Source organism: Gossypium raimondii, chromosome 2 (assembly GCF_025698545.1).
Source record: "Gossypium raimondii isolate GPD5lz chromosome 2, ASM2569854v1, whole genome shotgun sequence".
Classification (NCBI taxonomy): Eukaryota; Viridiplantae; Streptophyta; class Magnoliopsida; order Malvales; family Malvaceae; genus Gossypium; species Gossypium raimondii.
In genome coordinates, this window is record NC_068566.1 from 47691052 (window position 1) to 47711021 (window position 19970).

The window sequence follows — 19970 nt, forward strand, 5'->3', positions numbered from 1 at the left end:
AATCCAACATAATCATCGAAAAAAAAAACCCTCTTTAATCTTGGACAAGACATTGAAATTCTGGATAGATTTGTTTAAACATGTTTGTCCCTTGTGGTCAACTAAGCTAGCTAGGTTCACCGGTATCTTGTGGTGAATTTAGGTAGTCAAAGGCTTTTGATGATTACCACTATGGGTAAATGCTAAAATTAGAGCTAAACCTTTTAGGAAGTGTTTAAAAAGTTTTTATTTGAGTATTTTTATATATGTTTAAATTTTATATAATTATCTTAAAAATTTGACTTTTTATATAAATAACTCGTAAAATGTTAGATATTAATTTAAGCATTTAGCCATAAATTTTCTATGTTTATTTTCGTTGTGTATCTTAATTTTTTTTCACTTATCCCTTCAAATTTAATGAACTTCAAAGCTCTTACTAACTTGATACAATAAATTAGGAGAATATTTCTCGACGACCAGCTCCGTAGTTAGGAGCAGGTACGGCCTTAGCCCCTTCAATTAAACAGAACAATATCAGTTTTAATCTCTCTCAATTATGAAATATTCATTTTAAACATTTTTAAAGTGTCTCAAATCTCAACATCGAATCTTTAACTTTTCCCAGTAAGCAATGATCCTCTCTTAACTCCAATAAACTTGTCAAAACAATATAACCACAAATTCTGGACATAATTTATAAAACGGATATAAATAATAAATTATAAATAATAAATATCATCTTTTATATATAACAAAATCAACTTGATAAATAAGGTTGAATAATTACAACATTTATATAACTTATTCTATTTAGAATTTACTTGCAATTATTTTAAATCTAATTAGTTTGCCGAAGAACATAAACATCCAATTTTTTTGGGGTACTAAACATTGATTACACCACCAAAAAGAAGACACATAATTTGTAAAATTTTAAAGAATTTGTCGCTCTTGATCAGTTTAAGTTTGTTTTACGGTTCATATTTGAGATTTATAGTTGTCCTTTTCAAAATTTAAAGTTCTCTAATCGGAAGTGCAATGTATCTTACTCGTTCGGAGTTTGAAAAAATAAATGGTTCCTTATAATAGAAAATACTTTAATTTGACATAATTTTACCTATACTGCTTTTAAAGTGTTGATATATATATATATATATATATATATATATATATATATATATATATAAATTACATATTAACCGAATGCTTCAAACAATTTAATCCAATAAACTTACACTTTAAGAGTTTTTAAAAATCTAATAACATTTAAATTATACTAAATTAAAATAAAAGATTAAATCGTAAATTTTTGTATATATAAGGACCAAAACTATAATTTACTCTGTCTATATCAATCTAGTCAATAGTTTTTAAATGTCTTATTTTTCTAAAAAAATTCAAATTTTTACGAAACATTCGAAAATAGAAATTTAAAACATATCAATGTCAGAAAACATATATTTTAATTACGTTTTATAAAATCACAATGAATTTTTTAAAAATTTAAAAGTTTATGTCTAATATCATTAATAATTTTTTTTAAAAATTCGTGGATGTGAAATTTTGAAATATTATTTCTTTTATAGAGGTTGAGTCTCGTGTAGGAATTTTTTGTTCGACCTCGGTCCGATCCGAATTGGTATAAACTTTATTTTTTACTATTATTTTAGAAGTATTTGCTTGTTAAATTGTAACTATTTTTATGTTACTTTTTTATATGTATTTTTAATTTGTCAAGAAATATTTATTTTTAATGTTTTTAGTATATTTGATGAATTACATTTTTAAAATTCTTTTATATAAAAGAATAATCTATTTTTTATTACGAACCGGCCAGGCCGGGCTCGAGTTTAACATTTTTAATCTAAGCCAAGCTTAGACAAAATTTTAGGCCTATTTTTTGAGCAAAGTCAAACCTAAACTTAAGAAGCGGGCTTAAAATTTTGCATCAACTCGACCTGAATCCATAATCAAATCTAATCACATTAAGCTTAGATTAAATTAAGATCCGAAATGAAATAGACTCTCAAAAGAAAAACAAAATTACTCCAAAATTATTTTTTTAATATTTTTAATCTGTTCAATCGATTCCGATTTAAAAACAGTTCCGAACCATCCACTTAAAAAGTAACTCAATGCCCCCATTCGAATCAATAGACGAACCAGATGGTTGACAAAAACATTAACCACAAATTATATACGATGCTGATAAACACATAAAGGTTTATATCAATTTATTAGGTGAATTTGATGTGGACAATTTTATAAATATATAAAATAAAGTATGCAAAACATAAAAAGTTGTTCCTAACATCTTAGATTCTGTTTTATCTTTTTATTCAATAATGGTTCCAATAGTTACAACTTGACAAGAAATTGGTGAAAGTATCGTAAAGTTATACATTAGATCAAAAGAAAATTAACCATTCTATTAAAAATTTTATTCATTTCTACGGTTGAAATTTGATTTGATTAATAGAAGAACCAAAACATTATCTTATTCGATGTACATGACTTAATTTTTAAGGGTAGAAATAGATAAATTTTTAATAGAATAATTAATTTATTTTTTTAAAATATAATATAAAATAGAAGCGTCTCCTTAGTATTTTTACCCAAAAAAAATGAGTAATTATATTTTATATATTTTTTGAACAAGATAAAATCATGGACCCTTGTAGATTAGGAGGAACACTATTCTCCTAAAAAGCCAAAGGAGGGGGGGTGAAAATGAAAAAGTTTAATGAATTTTCTTCTTTATTTGCATATTCTGTGGCCTATAGGGAATTGATAACAACTGTACACAAAAATTGGCATCGTCTCTCTCACACAAGCACCGCACTTAAAAAACTACTTTTTTTTTTACCTTTCTTAAAGCTTTCATTGCATGCTGATGCTTCAGCCATAACCAAAAGCACGAGCTTTATGAGGTGAAATATAAGAAAAAAAACCCATTTTTCTTCCATTGAAATCAGTTCCAAGTTCTTTCTGGGTTTTTTTTTTTGGTAATTTATATTTTGTTGCACGCAATTGAGTTTTTTCTGGAAACTAGAAAAAAAGGGTCTTTTTTTTTTTTCTAAAATTTGTGGTCACTTTGATGTTTGTTCTTTGCATGCATGAAGTGGGGTTTTAGTATGATTTTGATTTTTTTTAATGGTTAGTTCCTTTGAATATACATGTGTTCTTATGCATTTTAAGGAGATCTTAAATGGGTTCTTTCTCCAATTCTATTATTCTTTGCTACTATGTAACTAATTGTCATCATCATTCCTTTAATTAGTAATCAACAAAAAGGTCTTTTCTTTTTTTAATTCTTTATTTGGCAAATCATCAAGTACTTGATGCTGCATGCATATAACAAAATCTATCATGCATTAGCCTTTAAAATAATGTATTTTTGTTCAATAAAGTCCTTTTATGAGTCAAAATTTAGTCTTTCATTTGCAACCTTTGCATTTGCAATGGGGTCATCAACACTAAAAGTTGTTTAATTTGGTTGAATTTGTGTAAAAATTGGATCTTGCTTCATGGTTTTTGTTCTCTTTGATTTGATCGTTAGATCAAAGATTCAACCTTTCTTTTTTTCTTTTTTTTGAAATAATCAGATTTTTTTGATGAACAGTGATTTGCAATACTTGGTGGTTGCTTAAGAAAGGATGCCACAAACCAGCTATGGTTTGCACTGCTAATGATTTATCTACATGGAAGGATTTCCCAAAAGGTCTTAAAATCCTTCTTCTTGATGGAGACACCAATTCTGCAAATGAGCTAAAATCAAAGCTTGAAGCTATGGATTATATTGGTTAGAATCTCCCCTTTTGTTAGCTGAATTCATTTCATATTGTCCTCAACGCATCTACTATTGTTCCATTGCTTTAGATTGGGAGTTTTTTTTGGGTTCTTTGGAAGTTTGGTTTAGGATGTAACCATGGATAAGGGGCCAAAGATGAATCATAAATTATTGAGGTCAAAATGTAATTTTACCATTATATTAACATGTCATTTTATAAAAACTTTAAGCGTTTAAATGAAAAATCTACTATTTTTTTGGGGGCTAAGATCTAATCATACATGAAACTTGGAAATTTTGCAATCACAAGCTATATAAAAAGGAATCAAATTTGCCAAAGAGGCCATGGCTCAGTTGGCAAAGGTGGATCCTGAGTACCCAAGTTTGAGATCTACCATGCGCAATTATATACATAGGTCTCCAAGACTTGTCATGTAGGATTGGACTTTATTTTTTACACTTGAAAAGAAACAAAAGGAATCAAATTCATTGCATTTACTTGGAATATGCTATAAATAGATCTCCACATGTTGAACCAAACCAACAAAAGTAATTGCTTTTTTCTCTTTTTGGTAGTATTAATGTTTTAAAACTTAATTTGATGAAAAATGTATAAGCTTTCTCTTTTAAGTGGTGGGGGTGCTTTTAAAAAAGTTCAAACTTTTCTTATACTAATTAATATATATTATGTTCTTGGTATAGTTCCATATATAGCAAATGGCAATTAAGTCTTTAATGTGACATTTGTTTATATTACCTGCTTTTGTATCTCTTTTAATGTATGATAAATGTTGTTGATTTATTGTGCCTTTCGCAGTTTATGCTTTCCATGACGAAAATGAAGCTATTTCGGCGGTTTCGAGTAGACCTGAAAGCTTCCATGTAGCCATTGTAGAGGTAATAAATGAACTTTAGTTTCTACAACAATTTCTGGTTAACATGAAGCATGGTTCAAATGTTGATGATTTGTCGTAACTCGTAAGCACACGTGTTTTGAAAATATGTATGCCATTCTTGTTTTGTTATGCTCGAGATAAATTCAACAATGCTGAGCCATCACTTGCTTCATTAGAATACTATTTAGTTTGAATATGTATCCGATCTCTTCACAGGTTAGTACAGACAATAACAATGGGAGTTTCAAGTTTCTTGAAACGGCAAAGGACTTGCCTACCATTAGTAAGTTCAGAAACTATACACCAATCCTGGTTGTTGAGCATATTGTCAAGTTCATTGAGTTACTAATGCATTTGTAACTCGTTTTTTTTTTTTGTTTCAGTGACTTCGAACATTCATTGTATTAGCACCATGATGAAGTGCATAGCGGTAAGTTTTATTCTCGCCTACCATTTACTGAACAGTTTTATGTGTATTTTCAGGTGCACCGTGCGCATATGTGTGCATCGACGTTGTCAATCGAAGACCCGAAATTTGTTTCTACGTATCATTATTGCTAACTACGAGCGGAATGTTTTGAAAACATTTTTTACAGCGTGGTGCGGTTGAATTCCTTAAGAAACCACTTTCTGAGGATAAACTAAGGAATATATGGCAGCATGTGGTTCATAAGGTTAGTGTGGAATCCTGATGCCGCTTGAATTTCTCTCGAATTTACATGTAAGGTGCAATCAAGGTACTGCAATATGGGAATTCTCATTTTTTATTAGTCCATTTACAGGCATTCAATACAGGAGGGAATGACCTTACTGAATCACTAAAACCAGTTAAAGAGTCCGTGGTTTCGATGTTACAACAACAACCGGAAAATCTAAAACCTAAAAACGAAGACTCGGAAACAACAGAAGATGCATCTATGATTCATGAAAATGACAGTGAACCACCTGCGGGTAATGATAAGTACCCGGCTCCTTCAACACCACAATTAGAACAGGGAGGAAGATTGTTAGACGATAGAGATTGCCAAGATCATACTCATTGCTCAATAGAAAAAGAGAGCGGGGATCAAGATGGAGAAACCGAATCTGTCGAAACTACCGGTGGCAATACAACTGCAACAGGTGGCCAACCTCGGGGACCGAGTGAGACCAATGTAAAAGAGGAGGATGACTCAGTTGATGGTACCATGGGCGAGAGTCCACAAAACCGAGTAGATAGCAAAGGTTCTGATGTTGTTGCTGAAAAGCCAAGTTCATGTCCCGATAAAGCTAATCGGAAAAAATCAAAGGTAATGCTGATTTACATACAATTGCATGTGATTCCAGATGTTGATTAGTACTTTTTTTGTTCCTGTTGTTTGTATTATCAGGTAGATTGGACACCCGAACTGCATAAGAAATTTGTTCAAGCAGTGGACCAACTTGGTATCGATCAAGCTATCCCGTCTCGAATACTAGAGCTAATGGAAGTAGAAGGCTTGACGAGGCATAATGTGGCAAGTCATCTCCAGGTTGGTAATATATATTATTTGTTTGTGGAACAGAAATATATATATATATACACTCACTATGTGACTCGGACTGGTAATATATATATTCTATATTACTTGGATTACGGTTCTAGTGTTAGATACGGGTAATGAGCCTCCCGTTTGTTTGTGGAACAGAAATATCGAATGCAGAGGAGACACATTTTACCTAAGGATGATGATCGAAGATGGCTACAAAGACCTCAAACGCAAAGAATTTGTAATTATCCGCATAAACCGATCATGGCCTTCCCTCCATATAACCATGTCCCGGTTGGTCCAGTCTATCCCATGTGGCGAGCACCTTCTCATCCACCCACCATCCAGATGTGGGGCACCCAAGGTTACCCCCCATGGCAACCAACCGAAAGTTGGCATTGGAAGCCCTATCCCGGGGTGAGTTTATTATCGTCTACAATTCCGTCTTTTCAATAGTCCAAGCTATGAAATCGTGAAATGCAGCTATATATATATATATATATATTATATGCATGATCGATTTTTTTGGTTTCAGGTGCAGGCTGATGCATGGGGTTGCCCGGTTATGCCGCCACCTCAAGGATATTTCTCTACATTCCCTCAAGTGAGTATTTAGCTACCTAGTTTAATGATACTTGTTTAGATTATCTGGAAAAACAAAAATCTGGTATTTTTATACGATTGAAGTGCATGAATGAATATGTAGAATGCGTCCGGATTTCAACCGTGCAACGTGGACAAAAGAAATGGCATGCCGCAAACCTTAGCTGAACATCATCCGGTATGTATTCCGCCATCTTTTGTTTCGGTACCATAAGGTTGTACTATTCACAAATTTGGAATTTAGTCATACTTTTCAAATTCAAGTCCAATTATTACTAATGTTTAAATTATTTTGTGGAATTTAGGTTCGTTAAAAAGTAGCTGTTTCGTTTTTTTTTAAATGTCATGTCAATAAATTTAATTAAAAAAAATAGAAGTGTTAACAATTAGAATTAAAATTTTAAAATATTAAAAGTAGAGTGATTCAATTCTAAATTTATGAAGAGTATTGCATGTGTGATTAGAAATGAGGTGATTGAGTAGGTAAAAATATTTATCTCTTGAGTTTGACCCTAAACCAAACTTTGAGTGACTTCGAATTTGGATTTGAACTTGAAATAACCCGAATCTTTGAATTCGAATTTAGACTTTAAAACTTAAACTCAGAATGACCCTACCCAAAAAACTAGACTACCAAACAATTTGAATCCTCATCGAATCATTTGGACCTGAATGACTCGCCCCGGTTTATCCCCTAATTTGTGTTTGTTTGAATGCCAGGAAGAGGAGGTGATTGACAAGATGGTGAAAGAAGCAATAAACAAACCAGGGCTACCATTGCCATTAGGTCTAAAGCCTCCTTCCACTGATAGTGTTCTTGCTGAACTTTATAGACAAGGCATCTCCACCGTCCCTCCTCACATCAACGCCTCCGACCGTTAGTTCATGTTGACACGAAACAATAGCTTTTGAGATTTTTTCCCAAATTTTAGAACTGGAAAGCACGTGCCTTTGAAACGCGTGGTTCAATGTTTTTCTTTCTTTTGTTGATAACATCATTTCACACGTGGACACGAAGTAGGAAAAAGGAGTTTGTTAAAATATGTCATAAGTCCCCATACTTGTTGTAAATTTATTTTTTAAGAATTAGTTCTGTTTTACACTGGGATTAAATTCTTGATAATAAGAAAATACGAGGAATAAAATCTAAAATTTTGAATAGTAGAGGGGGTTTTAACAAAAAAGTAGAATCCGATGTCTATTGCATTTGCAAGAGTGAAAGGGACGGTGTGTAGTGGGTTTCGTAGTGACGAGACAATGGAGGGAGTAGAAAGGGCCACATGGATGCAATTTGGACCGCACATTTGGTGAAATTAGCGGAAGAAAAGATTAGATTTGGACAGCGGTAGGGTTAATACGTCAATTATGACTCGCTGTCTATTTGTATTAATCAAAGCTGAAATTATTTCTACATATTATATAATTTATATCACATAAAATAAAATAATAAATCATCTAAATATAAGATTTTAATAAAAGACGTAGTTCTTAATTATTTTTTTATTCTATTTAATTAAATTTTATAAATTTATAAAAAAATTCAAACTTTTATTTACTATAAATTTAAGAACAATTTTAGTCAAGAGTAAATATTAAATTAAAATAATATCTACCAAAATGGGCTTGAACTAATACATTTTAGACTAGACTTACAATTTTGCATTTTATAGTTGAAACAAAAAAGGAAACTTTGGGCTCATCTAGTTAAAACACAGAACATCCACATAAGAAAATATTGAACCAGCACATCAAAATCTTAATTACATGTATGCATTCTTCAAAACATTGTACACCATATAGCAAGGTGGGAGATCTTTCTAAAAAAGACAATATAATAAAGAAATCTATCATGTACAAACTACAAAAACTTGTTCAGACCCCCTCCACAAATTATCCGCTCACTCCTATGCATACCTTTTGTTCATCCTAAATAAGAAAATTGACAAATGTATCATCTTCTCTCTTCCACCTTAGGTGTCCAATGGTTATGCAAAACAAGTTTGCAAATCATAAAAATCTTATTAACAATCAAGGTTAAGATTTATATAAGTTTTTAAAGAAAGGGTGCAAAGACCATTACCAATGTTGGAAGAAAACAGGCGACACCCTCCAAACCTTTCCAAGAGAAATCTTATATGGTTGAGGAACCTAAAAAAAAAAATTCTTATAGGGTATTCAGTAAGTGTCGTATACTCTTACTACGACATCATCTTTTTAACTTATTTTAATAAATTTCCCCAATTCAAAATATAAAAATAATACTCATGATTAGTCAAATTGTTATTTTCATGCCCCAAATGGTTTTAAAGCATTGTGACCCTTCCAAATAATGATGTAGCCATCATGTTTAGAGAGCTACGAGCTCAAATCATTGAGAGCATGACATAATACTAATAATAGTTACTCATTTATGACTTGGCATAAGAACAACAGTAACTAAAGAATAGAACTTCCATTCAAAGTTTAAAGTGACATAAATATCTAAGTGCTTAAAGTAATAATTAGTGATTTAAAATATGGCATAAGACTAATAATAACTAAAGAATAGGACTTTCATTCAAAATTTAGCATGACCTAAGTAAATTACTACTTAGGATATGCTAAACTTTAAATGAAAGACCTATAATCAGCTATTAAAGCCTACAACCACTTAGTAAAGAAACGTACTAAAATTCTAATTCTTCAAACAATGAAAGCATAGTTTCAATGCAATGACAATATGAGTAAGAACTAAACAACCATACACTAGGTTTTATCTAAACACCATTATTAAATAAGCCTAATAAAATCCTAATTTCTTCAAAAAAGCCCTTGCAAATGAGACCATACATTCAAAAACAATGACAATTTGATACCTCCACCACTACCCCATTGAGCTTTTTTTTTCTTCTTTTTGAGTCAGAATTAAACAAAACTCATCTAAACAGAGTTCAACCAAACTTTCAATAGTTTTAACTCAAGCAGCAACACAGCCACAATGTAAAAAACTAATGGTAATGCAAATTTTATTCATCAAAACTTAAAAATAATATTCAGAATGTTAACTCAACAAGTTAACCTAATGAGCAATCTGAAAAACAGTTCAACTAGAAAACACCAAAGCATATATAATACTTCAAAAAGAAAGGAACTTGTTATTACTACAAAATGCTTTGCCAAAGTTGTGGATTTAGTCCTTGTACTTTTATCTGAAAAAATTAATTGGTTTGATAAACAAACAAGGTTAAATTCTACTATTAATCCCTGTACTTTGAGAAATTATAGATTTAATCTTTCTACTTTTCAAATTTTAAAATTTCAATCCTCAACAAATAACAACTGTTAAAATTGGCCAATTCGAAAGGTACAAAGACTAAATACAAAATACACAACTTTCTCAAAGTAGAGACTAATAACATAATTTAACCTAAAAACAAATTAAAGAGAATCAATGCATTGAATAGCTGAGCAGAGACATAAAAATGTCCTAATTAATAGCATGCAATTCAATGAAAGCACCTAAAACATGATTAATACATGCATAGCCATCACTAAATTTGATAAAGGGTCCTATGAACTAAACAAAAGATTTAGTATTATTTTGCTAATAATATTTCTAAAAAACAGTAATAAAAGAAGAAGAAGCGGGTATCATGTCTCCAAGGTGATTTACCATCAAAGAAATACTAATTCAGACGCAAATTACCCATTAAACAATTGAAATTCATGAGATACCCAGAATATATTTCAAGTTAAAAAACCCTAAATTTTCAAAAAAAGAGGGGAAATAAAAAGCGATCAGAACCTGTCGGAACTTCAATGTAACATCAAATTATTAGATCAGTGTATTACGAGTTTCTATCATCACATCGCTTTTGATTCTCCCCTTCTTTTAAATAAAAAATAAAAAAGAAGACATTTTTTTAAAAAAATTTAAAAGAATAATCGGATTTTTGTGAGCTCAGAACTTCTTAGAGGGATTGTGTTACCGTCATAGATGAATCCTCTGGTACACAGAATAATTGTTCATCACTGCAATTAGTTCCACAAAAGAAAGAGGAAAATAATTATTGAGATAAAAAAAATGAATCGCGTGAAGATCTGATCAGCTGATGAGTGAAATGAGTATTTATAGATACAGAGAGAAACCCTAGCAGACTTCTTTTAGTAAATTAGAACATTAGTCCCTAAACTATAACCTAATTCTCAGATTAGATCTTAAACTTTCTTTTTATCAGAAGTGTCATTTAAATTATCAATTCTATCTTGTTTTACTCAAATAATGCATGTTTTTTATTAGTTGGCATTATTTTTGGAGTAAATTAAGAAAAATTGATAATTTAAGTATCACAAACTTTGAGGATGAATTTGAAAAATTAAGGTATAATTTAAGGGTCAATTTACAAATAAAACCTTTTCTTGATAAGTAAATTTATGGATCAATATCTAATCTTACTAATATTAGTTATATCAATGTTGAAATGGTAAAGTGGATTAATACGGGTTTTGGATTGCTGGTTTCTAAAAAAATATTAGTTATTTTTCGGTGATTATGGTTAAATTTTGGGTGCACTACAACAACTTCAAATAGCATGGAATCTCGGGCTAAAGCGAGTGATACTCGAGATGGATAGTACTGAAGTTATTCAAGTGATCCAAGTAAATAGAGGTTAGCAACATTATTCAACTGTAACACGAGCAATTAAGGATCTACTTCAACGTCCTTGGATGGTTCGAATTTCACATATCTTCAGAGAAGACAACAAGGTAGCTAATTATTTGGCAGCACTGGTGTTCTCAAGACCTTTGGGTAGATTTATATTCATGCAACAACCGGATGAAAATTTTTAACTACTACATCATGATTATTCTGGAATGGCTTGAACTGGCCTAATTTAGTTTCGCTATATCCATCCTTTGTAAAAAAAAAAAAAGTAAAAATTTCAATTATTTAGTTTAAATTAATGTTGGATATCTAAACAACATTTACCTATGTTGCTTATAAAGTATCATTTTAGTTTTGCTTAATACCTGGTTTGGTCCTTATATAATACATAAATTGTTATTAATTTTAGTATTTGAGAATATTTGAATTTGGTACTTATATTTGCATTTTGTTTATAATGTTACCTAAACCCATTTTTTGTTAAAATATTTATGTAGTAATAAAGAGTTAATAAAAATTTGTTACGTGTCCAAAATGTCACCTCACCCCTAGATGGAAATTTGCTATTCAGGCTCCCTAAGTTTTTTTTTTAAAAAAAAACTTAAATTAATAAAGGTAAAATTACACTTTGCCCCCTAAAATTATAAAAATTTGATTTAATCCTTAAAAGTTATAAAGATATAAACTATAAAAAATTAAAATTTCATTCACCCCCTAAAAAATTATTCTAGCTTTGCCCCTGCTCAGAGCCGCATCATCAACAACAACTCATAATAAAGGAAAAATTATGATGATAGTAATTATATCCACTTATAAATATAATTTCAACTACCTAGACATGTTTGGCTCACATTACATTTTAATTTATTAGGTCGTGGTTAGTAGTACATATTGTAATTACACTGGTACATAATTTAAATTACCTTGTTTAAGAATTATATAATGGTAAATCTTTCACATCGAGACACTATTAAGTGAGAGTTCATTCTCTACCTGTAGACTTTAGAATATGTTTTTAAAAGTATTAATTATTATTAAAATCATCAATAATACTTTAGAGTTCATCATATGTAATATATTAGTTCAAGAAAGTAGTCGACAATACGGTTACTAATAAAAATGATAAGAAAAGAAAGCATCATATGCAATTTTATCTAATTGCTCTAGTATTCTATATTTATTGGGATATTCCCTCTCTAACATTTGGCATACTCCATATAATCATATGTTAGTCATTGACCAAGTTTGCTATCATCTGAATCTGTATCATTAAGATTATTAAGATATTCTTCTTCTACGTACTCTTCAAAGTTCAAGATATAGATTGTCCCAATTCCATAACAATGCCTAGAACTACCCATAACTCATGGGGGTGAGCAAAATTCGATTCGGCTCGAAAAAAAATTCAAAATTTGAATTATTCGAATCGATTTAATCGAATCAACTTGAATGTTTTTTAAAAATTTTGAGTTTGAATTGAGTTGAGCTATCGAATTTGAATAACTCGAATAAACTGAATATCAAACTACCCCACCTCTAAACTATTATTCGAAGAGAGGTGAAAAGCATAAATTTATCTATTTAAAAACCGTATGATTGTGAGGAATTGAGTGAGTACTTATCCGTCTATTGAGAGGAACCTATGTAGAGCAAATTATTGTGTAATCAAATCATTTTAATAGTCTATACTAAATTTTTATTGAGGAAAGTCATAGTTGGGAAAGCTCGTTCATTGCAATTGTATGGGAGTGAAGTTGCAACAAGTGTTAGGGAGATTGAGCTTAAATAACCTCTTATACTATAGAAATTATAATAAATTACTCTTTAAGTGAATCTTGTAAACGTAAGATTGAATCTAAATTAACCAGTTAACTATATTCATTGTTTACTTTTTTTTAGTTGTAAGTTATTTCATTAAGTCGCAACTCATGATAAGGCAACAACACTTACATCAAGTGTAAGTGTTGTAGATATCTAGCCAAGAATATTCTAATGTCATGAAATAACCTTCTCAAGCACATGCTCCAAGAATTTATACTAACTATAAAGCTCGAGCTTTTTGACGGTAAAAGTGTTATGGAGGCTATTGTACTAGAAATTAGATTATATTTTATCTCTATTATTAAAAATAGTCCCTATACGTTAGATCAAAGAGCAATATGGTCTTTACTATTAAAATTTTTATCAATTCCTATTGTTAAAAAATGGTGTTGCTAACAGAATAACTAAATAGTTATATGTGACATGTCACATGCACATCATTTTGACATACAAGGACCAATTTTAATTGTAAAATGAATAAAATTTTAACAAAATAATCAAATAGTTGTATATGATATGGCACGTGTACTCTTTAATTCAAATGCAAGTGTAAATAAAATAAAATTAAAATTAAAACTTTATTAATCATTACGCCCAAATATTTTTGAAGACCCAAAATATTTTACACAAAATGGGTTTTAGCTAAAATTGAGATTTAAAAAAGCCCTAACATCATGTTGTAACTCACCATAAACGGGTTTAACAAAAAAAAAATCAAATTAAAAGCCCAAAATGTTTAAAATCGATAAAATAGGCCACTAATTAAATGTGCTCAAGCATTCAATTTAATCCAATCAACATGTAATTTTATGGGCTTTTGAGGCTTACTAAAGCAATTCCAAACTCAAAATAACTTATCATGTAATAATTTGAATTAGAAATATTTACGGGTTGGGTTGAGTCGACCTTAAGGATGATATTAACATATTTTATGCATTCTTAAACTTAGCCCGTCTTGAAATATAAGATTTGTCCAAGCCCATCTATATTTGTCAATAATTAATCTAAACCCGTTTTAAACTTGTTTATATTATTTTTAAGCTTTCGGTATTGAATGTTCAAGTCGAACTCATATTTTAATCAGACTTAGTTTTTTCTAAGCTCATTTTCTGAGTCTAATATTTTTAATTAAATCTACTCAAATTTCAGACGAATCTTCGGGTAGCTCAACTTTATACACAGATCAAATTTAAATGCTTAATACATACAACAAAAGCCTTGCCACAGCTCAAAGCCCATAAATTTCATTCAAACTCATATAGAATTTCGTTGTAAATGGGGAATATACATAGTACATATCATCACACTTTATTAAAGCTACCTCTCTCATCATCATTTTCATCTCCTTTTCCTTCAAGCTTAATACATTTGTACCATCTAGCACATGCTATATAAACAACCAAATCGATGGTTGTTAAACCAGCCAATAAAAAATAAAACCTATCTAAATGACCCTTATTGAGATTCCCTGGTATCCAACCAGGCATATGATCTTCAGTTGAAATCTTCATCACCATTGTCACAAGCAAGCTACTAACATAGTTCCCTAATGATATTGATGTCATACATAGTGCACTTCCGAAGCTTTTTAACCCGTCGGGTGTTTGTGCGTTGAAGAACTCGAGCTGGCCGACGTACATGAATACCTCCGATGCGCCAATAAATGCGTATTGAGGGACTTGCCAAAATATACTCAAGGAGCTTGAGCCTTCACAATGGATACAATCTTTGTTAGCATACCTTAATCTATAGCATTCTACAATTCCAGCTGAAACCATTGCTAGTATCGCTATGATGAGTCCGATTCCCATCCTTTGAAGCTCAGTGAGTCCTCGGGAACTCTTTTTTCGTAACCGGCTTACAACTGGATCGAGGATTCGTCGGTAAAGGAATATGAACAACGCAACGCTGAGAATGTCGAAGCTAGACATGCTGGCGGGTGGGATACGGAAGTTCAAGACAATGACTTTCATTGCAGCGCCTTGCTCCACGAAGAGTGAGGCCATTTGTGTGAAGACAACAGAGTAGATTATGGTGCAAAGCCATATTGGGAGTAATCTTAGTATGCATTTAACTTCTTCAACTTGTGTAACAGGGCAAAGACGCCATGGTGTATAAATTCCCTTCTTTTGATCATCTATATCCCTTGTGCTTATGTATGCTGCTTTGTCCAAGAACCTATACACAAGATCAAAATTTGAGCAGTCAAATTTGACCCGAACTTAAAGACCCGGTTCAATGAATTCGAACTCAACTCTACTTTATTTGATCCTAAAAAGTAAACAATCCTAATACACAAAAGTAATTTAAACCCCAAATGATCAAATAAGTAACCCGGAATGATTTGAATTTGAGTGTCAAACACAAATGATTCAAAACCGAAATGACCTAAATTGAAAACCTAAACCCAAATGATTGACCAAGTAACCTACTTGAAGGAAAAATAATCTAAACACAAAATGATCAAATAAGTAATTGAAAATAATTATTTAAAATCAATTGTCAAATACAAATGATCTAAATTTGAAATGACTCAATTCGAAAAATTCAAACTTAAAATAAAATTTACTCGAACTCGAGTGTCAAACATAAATGAAAAAATATCCACAATGAAACCCAAAAAAATTCAACTCAAAAAACACTATTATAAACCCAAAATCGTAACCCAAAAACAGTTGAATTTGAAGATTGGATTATGGTTAGATAATTACTTGAATTCATTGGTGTGGAGAATCTTTCTATTGCCATTGATAGAAGAATCATTTCCATCCACATCAAACAAACTATCAGCATCAAGTGGCATATCAATGTTGCATTTCTTTGTTGCAGCCACAAGGACTTGACTAAACCTTGATAGTGGGTTGCCACTTGGTTTGAAATGCCTGTACCTGGTGGTTCCAGCTAGGAACAAAACAAGTGCGGCCAAGGCAGAACCACTTGACACCCAAAATCCAAGTGCCCACAACCCTTCATCTTCAAAATACCCCAAAATGGTGTTGGAGAAAAGTGACCCAAGGTTCAAAGCTAAGTAAAAGTAGCTAAAAAAGGCAACCTTGGAGTGACCTTCTTTAAGGTCGTTTTCATCGAATTGATCAGCCCCAAATGTAGCAATGTTTGGTTGATACCCTCCATTCCCTAGAGCAACTAAGTAGATTGAGAGGTAAAACAGAGCTATCTCAAAGCCTGAATGTGACCCACATTTTGTTTCTTCATCTCCACACCCTTTTGGTTTAATCAAGAACAGGTATGATGATAGTGATAGTGACACCAATCCCTGCCATTTGAGGTTTTTCAAGGAATATATTTATATAAATAATTAGGAATCATGTAGGTGCAATATTTGGATAATTCCATTTTAACACATTATATTAATTAGTCTTTTTGTCAGCTTAGGTGGTAATTTAAGTATTAAATGTCGGTATTATGTGGAATATGTGTAAAATACAGATCAAATTATAAACATTGTGTAATTATTGTATAAACATATTTGATTTGATACGTTAAAAACATAATTAATGGAAGATTAAATTTTTTATCTTTCCTATCATTTTATATCCAATTTGTTCATGTCGTAAATTACAATTTGATCGGTTCAAAGTCAGTATTTTAATCTCCAAAAGTTACACTTTGATCTCAAAAGAAAATATAATTCAATTCTATCTCCTAAAGTAATTTCCAACTTTAACCCTATTTGTGTTTTAAGGAATTTTTACGTCATATTTAAACTAATATTTTATATCAGCTAATGACTAAACTGATAAAAGAACACAAAATATCATTTTTAAATTTAGATTATAGGTGGACTAAACTCTTGTCAAAATGCAAATATCCCATTTTTTTTGTAGAATAAGAAGAGTTAACTTACAATAACAAAGATGACTTGAAAGATGGCACAAGTTTTGTATCTTCCCCAATAGGAATCACTGAGGAAAGCACCAACAAGAGAGAAAATGTAGACAGTGCCTGTCCATTTGCTGACATTGTTAGCAGCATCAGCATTGTTTTGGCCCAACACTCTTGTGAGGAACAGCACCAAATTCACCCCTACTCCAAAGAAAGCTAGGGTTGCTAGCCCTTGGTTCACTGCTCAATTTATTAACCCAAAAACATCAATAAACTATATGTGCAAGAGAAAAAGAAAAAAAAGATGATAAAATAGAAGATTTTTCCATTGGCTTTCACGTTAAGATCACGTTTAGCAACTGAAAAAGAACATGCAAATTATTCTCTGCACTCTGCAGAAAAGGAATAATGGAGGACACGTGGCAAGAACCCAAGTCATGCAAAATCACAAAGGGGTGTTGTTTACGTGTTATGAATGTCTTTTTTCCCTTAATAGAATGTTCTCTCCTCTCATAATTTCTGTTCATTTCCTTTTCCTTTCTACTAAACTCAGAGATTTGCGCCAACTGAAGATTTGAATATAATGAAAAAACTCATAGTAAATGATATATATATATATATATATATAAGTGTGTGTGTGTGTAGAAGTATAGATGGTGATATATATGGATTCTGGACCCATGTATCCAAGTTTATGAGATCAGAAGCTGTTCTATATGATCTTTGGATAGTGACACACTGCCTTACTGTTATTTACTGGTATTAAGTACAATGAAAAAGGCTAAAGCTAATCTAAGGATATATACATATTGTGTGTGTGTATATATATATGGAGAGCTTACAGAGAATGATAATTCCAGCAGTCCATTGTCCAGATTTTGCTTTTATAGCAGGTTGGCCATGCCAATCAATAGTTCCATCTTTAGTGCATGCTTCTTCTTGTTCCTCTTTGAACTCCACCTGTTTTATTGTTATAATGATATTGATTAACATTTGCATGTAAATCCATCCACCATGTCTTTTGTATAAGCTAATGATGATATATAGTAAGAAAAATAAAGTTTATAAGGCTGAGGTTACACTGACCTCTTTACAGACCTCTGAGCAAGCCATTTATGTTGAAAAAGATAGAGAAATTTTTGTGGTGTAATGTAGAAGATGAAAGCCAATATGATCACACAGGGAGGAGAGAGTTTTGGAGAAGAAGGAGAAGAGAGGGAGGTGAATAAATAGAAGTGGTGAAGGTGATTTCAACGGTGGAGATTTTGCGTGGAAAAACAAAAAGGGGAATGCCCATATGGCCAAATCATCAAAGAGAAAAATATATATTATACTATATTATATATTATAAGATTATATGCAACATGTTTGGATTGAGAAAGTGATGGGTTTTGGGGTGGTTTAGGGGATGAAGAATATGGGATTTCTTTTGGGGTCCCTCTCCAATATCCATGGTGTGTCTCTCGTTGGGTTTTATTTGATATTGACAACAGATTTGAGACACTTGAAATTCTTCACTTGTTTCCAAGAATTTAATTGGTTTACTAGTAAATTCCTTGGGTAGCTTGTTAGGTATGCCTGTTTATATTTAGTATATCTATATCTGTACAAGCTAAAGGTTAATCTGAAATTTGAGAATGTTTGAATAAAAACATTAAATTAGAAAAATGAGTTTAGATAAAAAGAAAAAAATTAAACTCGTTTAAAATATGGGCCGGGCTCAAGTTTGAATATTCAAGGTCCGAGCCTAACCCAGTCTGACCTGTTTTATGTTATATTATTTTTATATATTATGTAATTCATAAAACATAAAAATTAAATACATAGTAGCTAGTATAAAATACTATTACTATGATGTAAGCATTAAAATGGTTAATGTGACTATATATAAAATTATAATAAATAAAAATATATAAAATTATTAAATATTAAATTAAAAATAATATAAATATATATTTAAAATTTTTAAAAAATAATATGCAGACTTAAAATGGGCTTAGGTTAGCCATTTACAAATATAGACAAACTTGGGCGAAATTTTAGGCTCATATTTTGGTCAGGGCGAGCTTCGGCAAGTATAAAGTGTGTTAATATCATGTATAGGCTAAGAAAAAACCTGTCCCGGCCCGACCCATGAACATCTTTATTGCCAGGTTAGTCTTTAATGGATTAAAATGCATGTATGACAACACCTCAAGTAAAAGTATCATGGAGGACTTTAGATTAGGAGTTAAATTACATTTGGCCCCATTTGCACAAAAACTGGGTAAAATAGTCGTTATACGCTAGATCAAAGAGCAAATTGGTTCTTTTGTTAAAATTACATATGGTTAAAAATCGGTCCTTGTATTTTAGCATGAGGTACAAGTAGCACGCCACGTGACACTTTTTGGTTGTTCTATCAACTACACAAATTTTTAATAGTACAAATGGATAAAATTTTTAACTGAAATGACCAGTTTGCTCTTTAATCAAGTGTACATGGACTAATTTGGTCATTTTTTAAGTAGTGAGGGCAAAATTCAATCTAACTCCTACTACATAGCCTCTATAATACTTTTACCCAACAACTCATAACAGGACTTGGAGACCCACACATTTAACTGCACATCGTAGGTCTCATATCTGGGTACTCTAGACCTAAGATCTCTACCTTTGCCAACTATGTCAAAACCTATAATAATTCTGATTTTCATAGAATTAAAAAAAGCATTAAATATTTAAATAACAATATGATGTAATAATGTAAGGTTAAGATTGAAAACTAGAATACATTAACTTAATTAATTATAAGTTGCTAGCTAGGTTTTACATGTTTTATTCGACATTGATATTTGTGGACACTGTCACCCACATGCACGTACGTTGTAAGATGAACAACA

The 19970-nt window shown here is 31.2% G+C and overlaps 2 protein-coding genes, 1 long non-coding RNA gene and 3 other non-coding genes across 7 annotated transcripts; 1 reads left to right on the plus strand and 5 right to left on the minus strand.

The window, feature by feature from the left end:
- Nucleotides 1-2745: 2745 nt before the first annotated feature.
- On the plus strand, nt 2746-7879 carry LOC105789333 (two-component response regulator-like APRR2). Of its 2 annotated transcripts, none has more exons than XM_012616672.2 (12): nt 2746-2912; nt 3605-3784; nt 4590-4669; nt 4885-4951; nt 5052-5098; nt 5265-5342; nt 5451-5957; nt 6039-6179; nt 6336-6593; nt 6712-6780; nt 6883-6957; nt 7500-7879. In XM_012616672.2, the coding sequence occupies exons 2-12, from the start codon at nt 3655-3657 to the stop codon at nt 7659-7661; spliced, it is 1614 nt and encodes a 537-aa protein (XP_012472126.1). In that variant the 5' UTR covers nt 2746-2912; nt 3605-3654; the 3' UTR covers nt 7662-7879. The 2 variants fall into 2 exon arrangements, with proteins under 2 accessions (XP_012472126.1, XP_052483689.1); XM_052627729.1 differs by lacking the exon at nt 2746-2912 and adding an exon at nt 3084-3138.
- A 601-nt stretch (nt 7880-8480) lies between these two features.
- Nucleotides 8481-10862, minus strand: LOC105789334 (uncharacterized). The gene is made up of 2 exons (XR_001132275.2): nt 10748-10862; nt 8481-8927 (listed from the first exon to the last, which is right to left on the minus strand). It is a non-coding gene; the product is annotated as an uncharacterized LOC105789334 (long non-coding RNA).
- LOC128039508 (small nucleolar RNA Z101) lies at nt 10402-10498 on the minus strand. The gene has a single exon (XR_008194009.1). It is a non-coding gene; the product is annotated as a small nucleolar RNA Z101 (small nucleolar RNA).
- On the minus strand, nt 10553-10631 carry LOC128039511 (small nucleolar RNA snoR14). Its single transcript, XR_008194012.1, has one exon. It is a non-coding gene; the product is annotated as a small nucleolar RNA snoR14 (small nucleolar RNA).
- LOC128039510 (small nucleolar RNA U61) lies at nt 10716-10796 on the minus strand. Its single transcript, XR_008194011.1, has one exon. It is a non-coding gene; the product is annotated as a small nucleolar RNA U61 (small nucleolar RNA).
- A 3625-nt stretch (nt 10863-14487) lies between the features above and the next one.
- LOC105789335 (protein NRT1/ PTR FAMILY 7.3) lies at nt 14488-18329 on the minus strand. The gene is made up of 5 exons (XM_012616676.2): nt 18175-18329; nt 17931-18048; nt 17111-17328; nt 15957-16519; nt 14488-15423 (listed from the first exon to the last, which is right to left on the minus strand). Exons 1-5 carry the CDS (start codon nt 18199-18201, stop codon nt 14547-14549), a joined length of 1803 nt encoding a protein of 600 aa, XP_012472130.1. The 5' UTR covers nt 18202-18329; the 3' UTR covers nt 14488-14546.
- Nucleotides 18330-19970: the final 1641 nt, after the last annotated feature.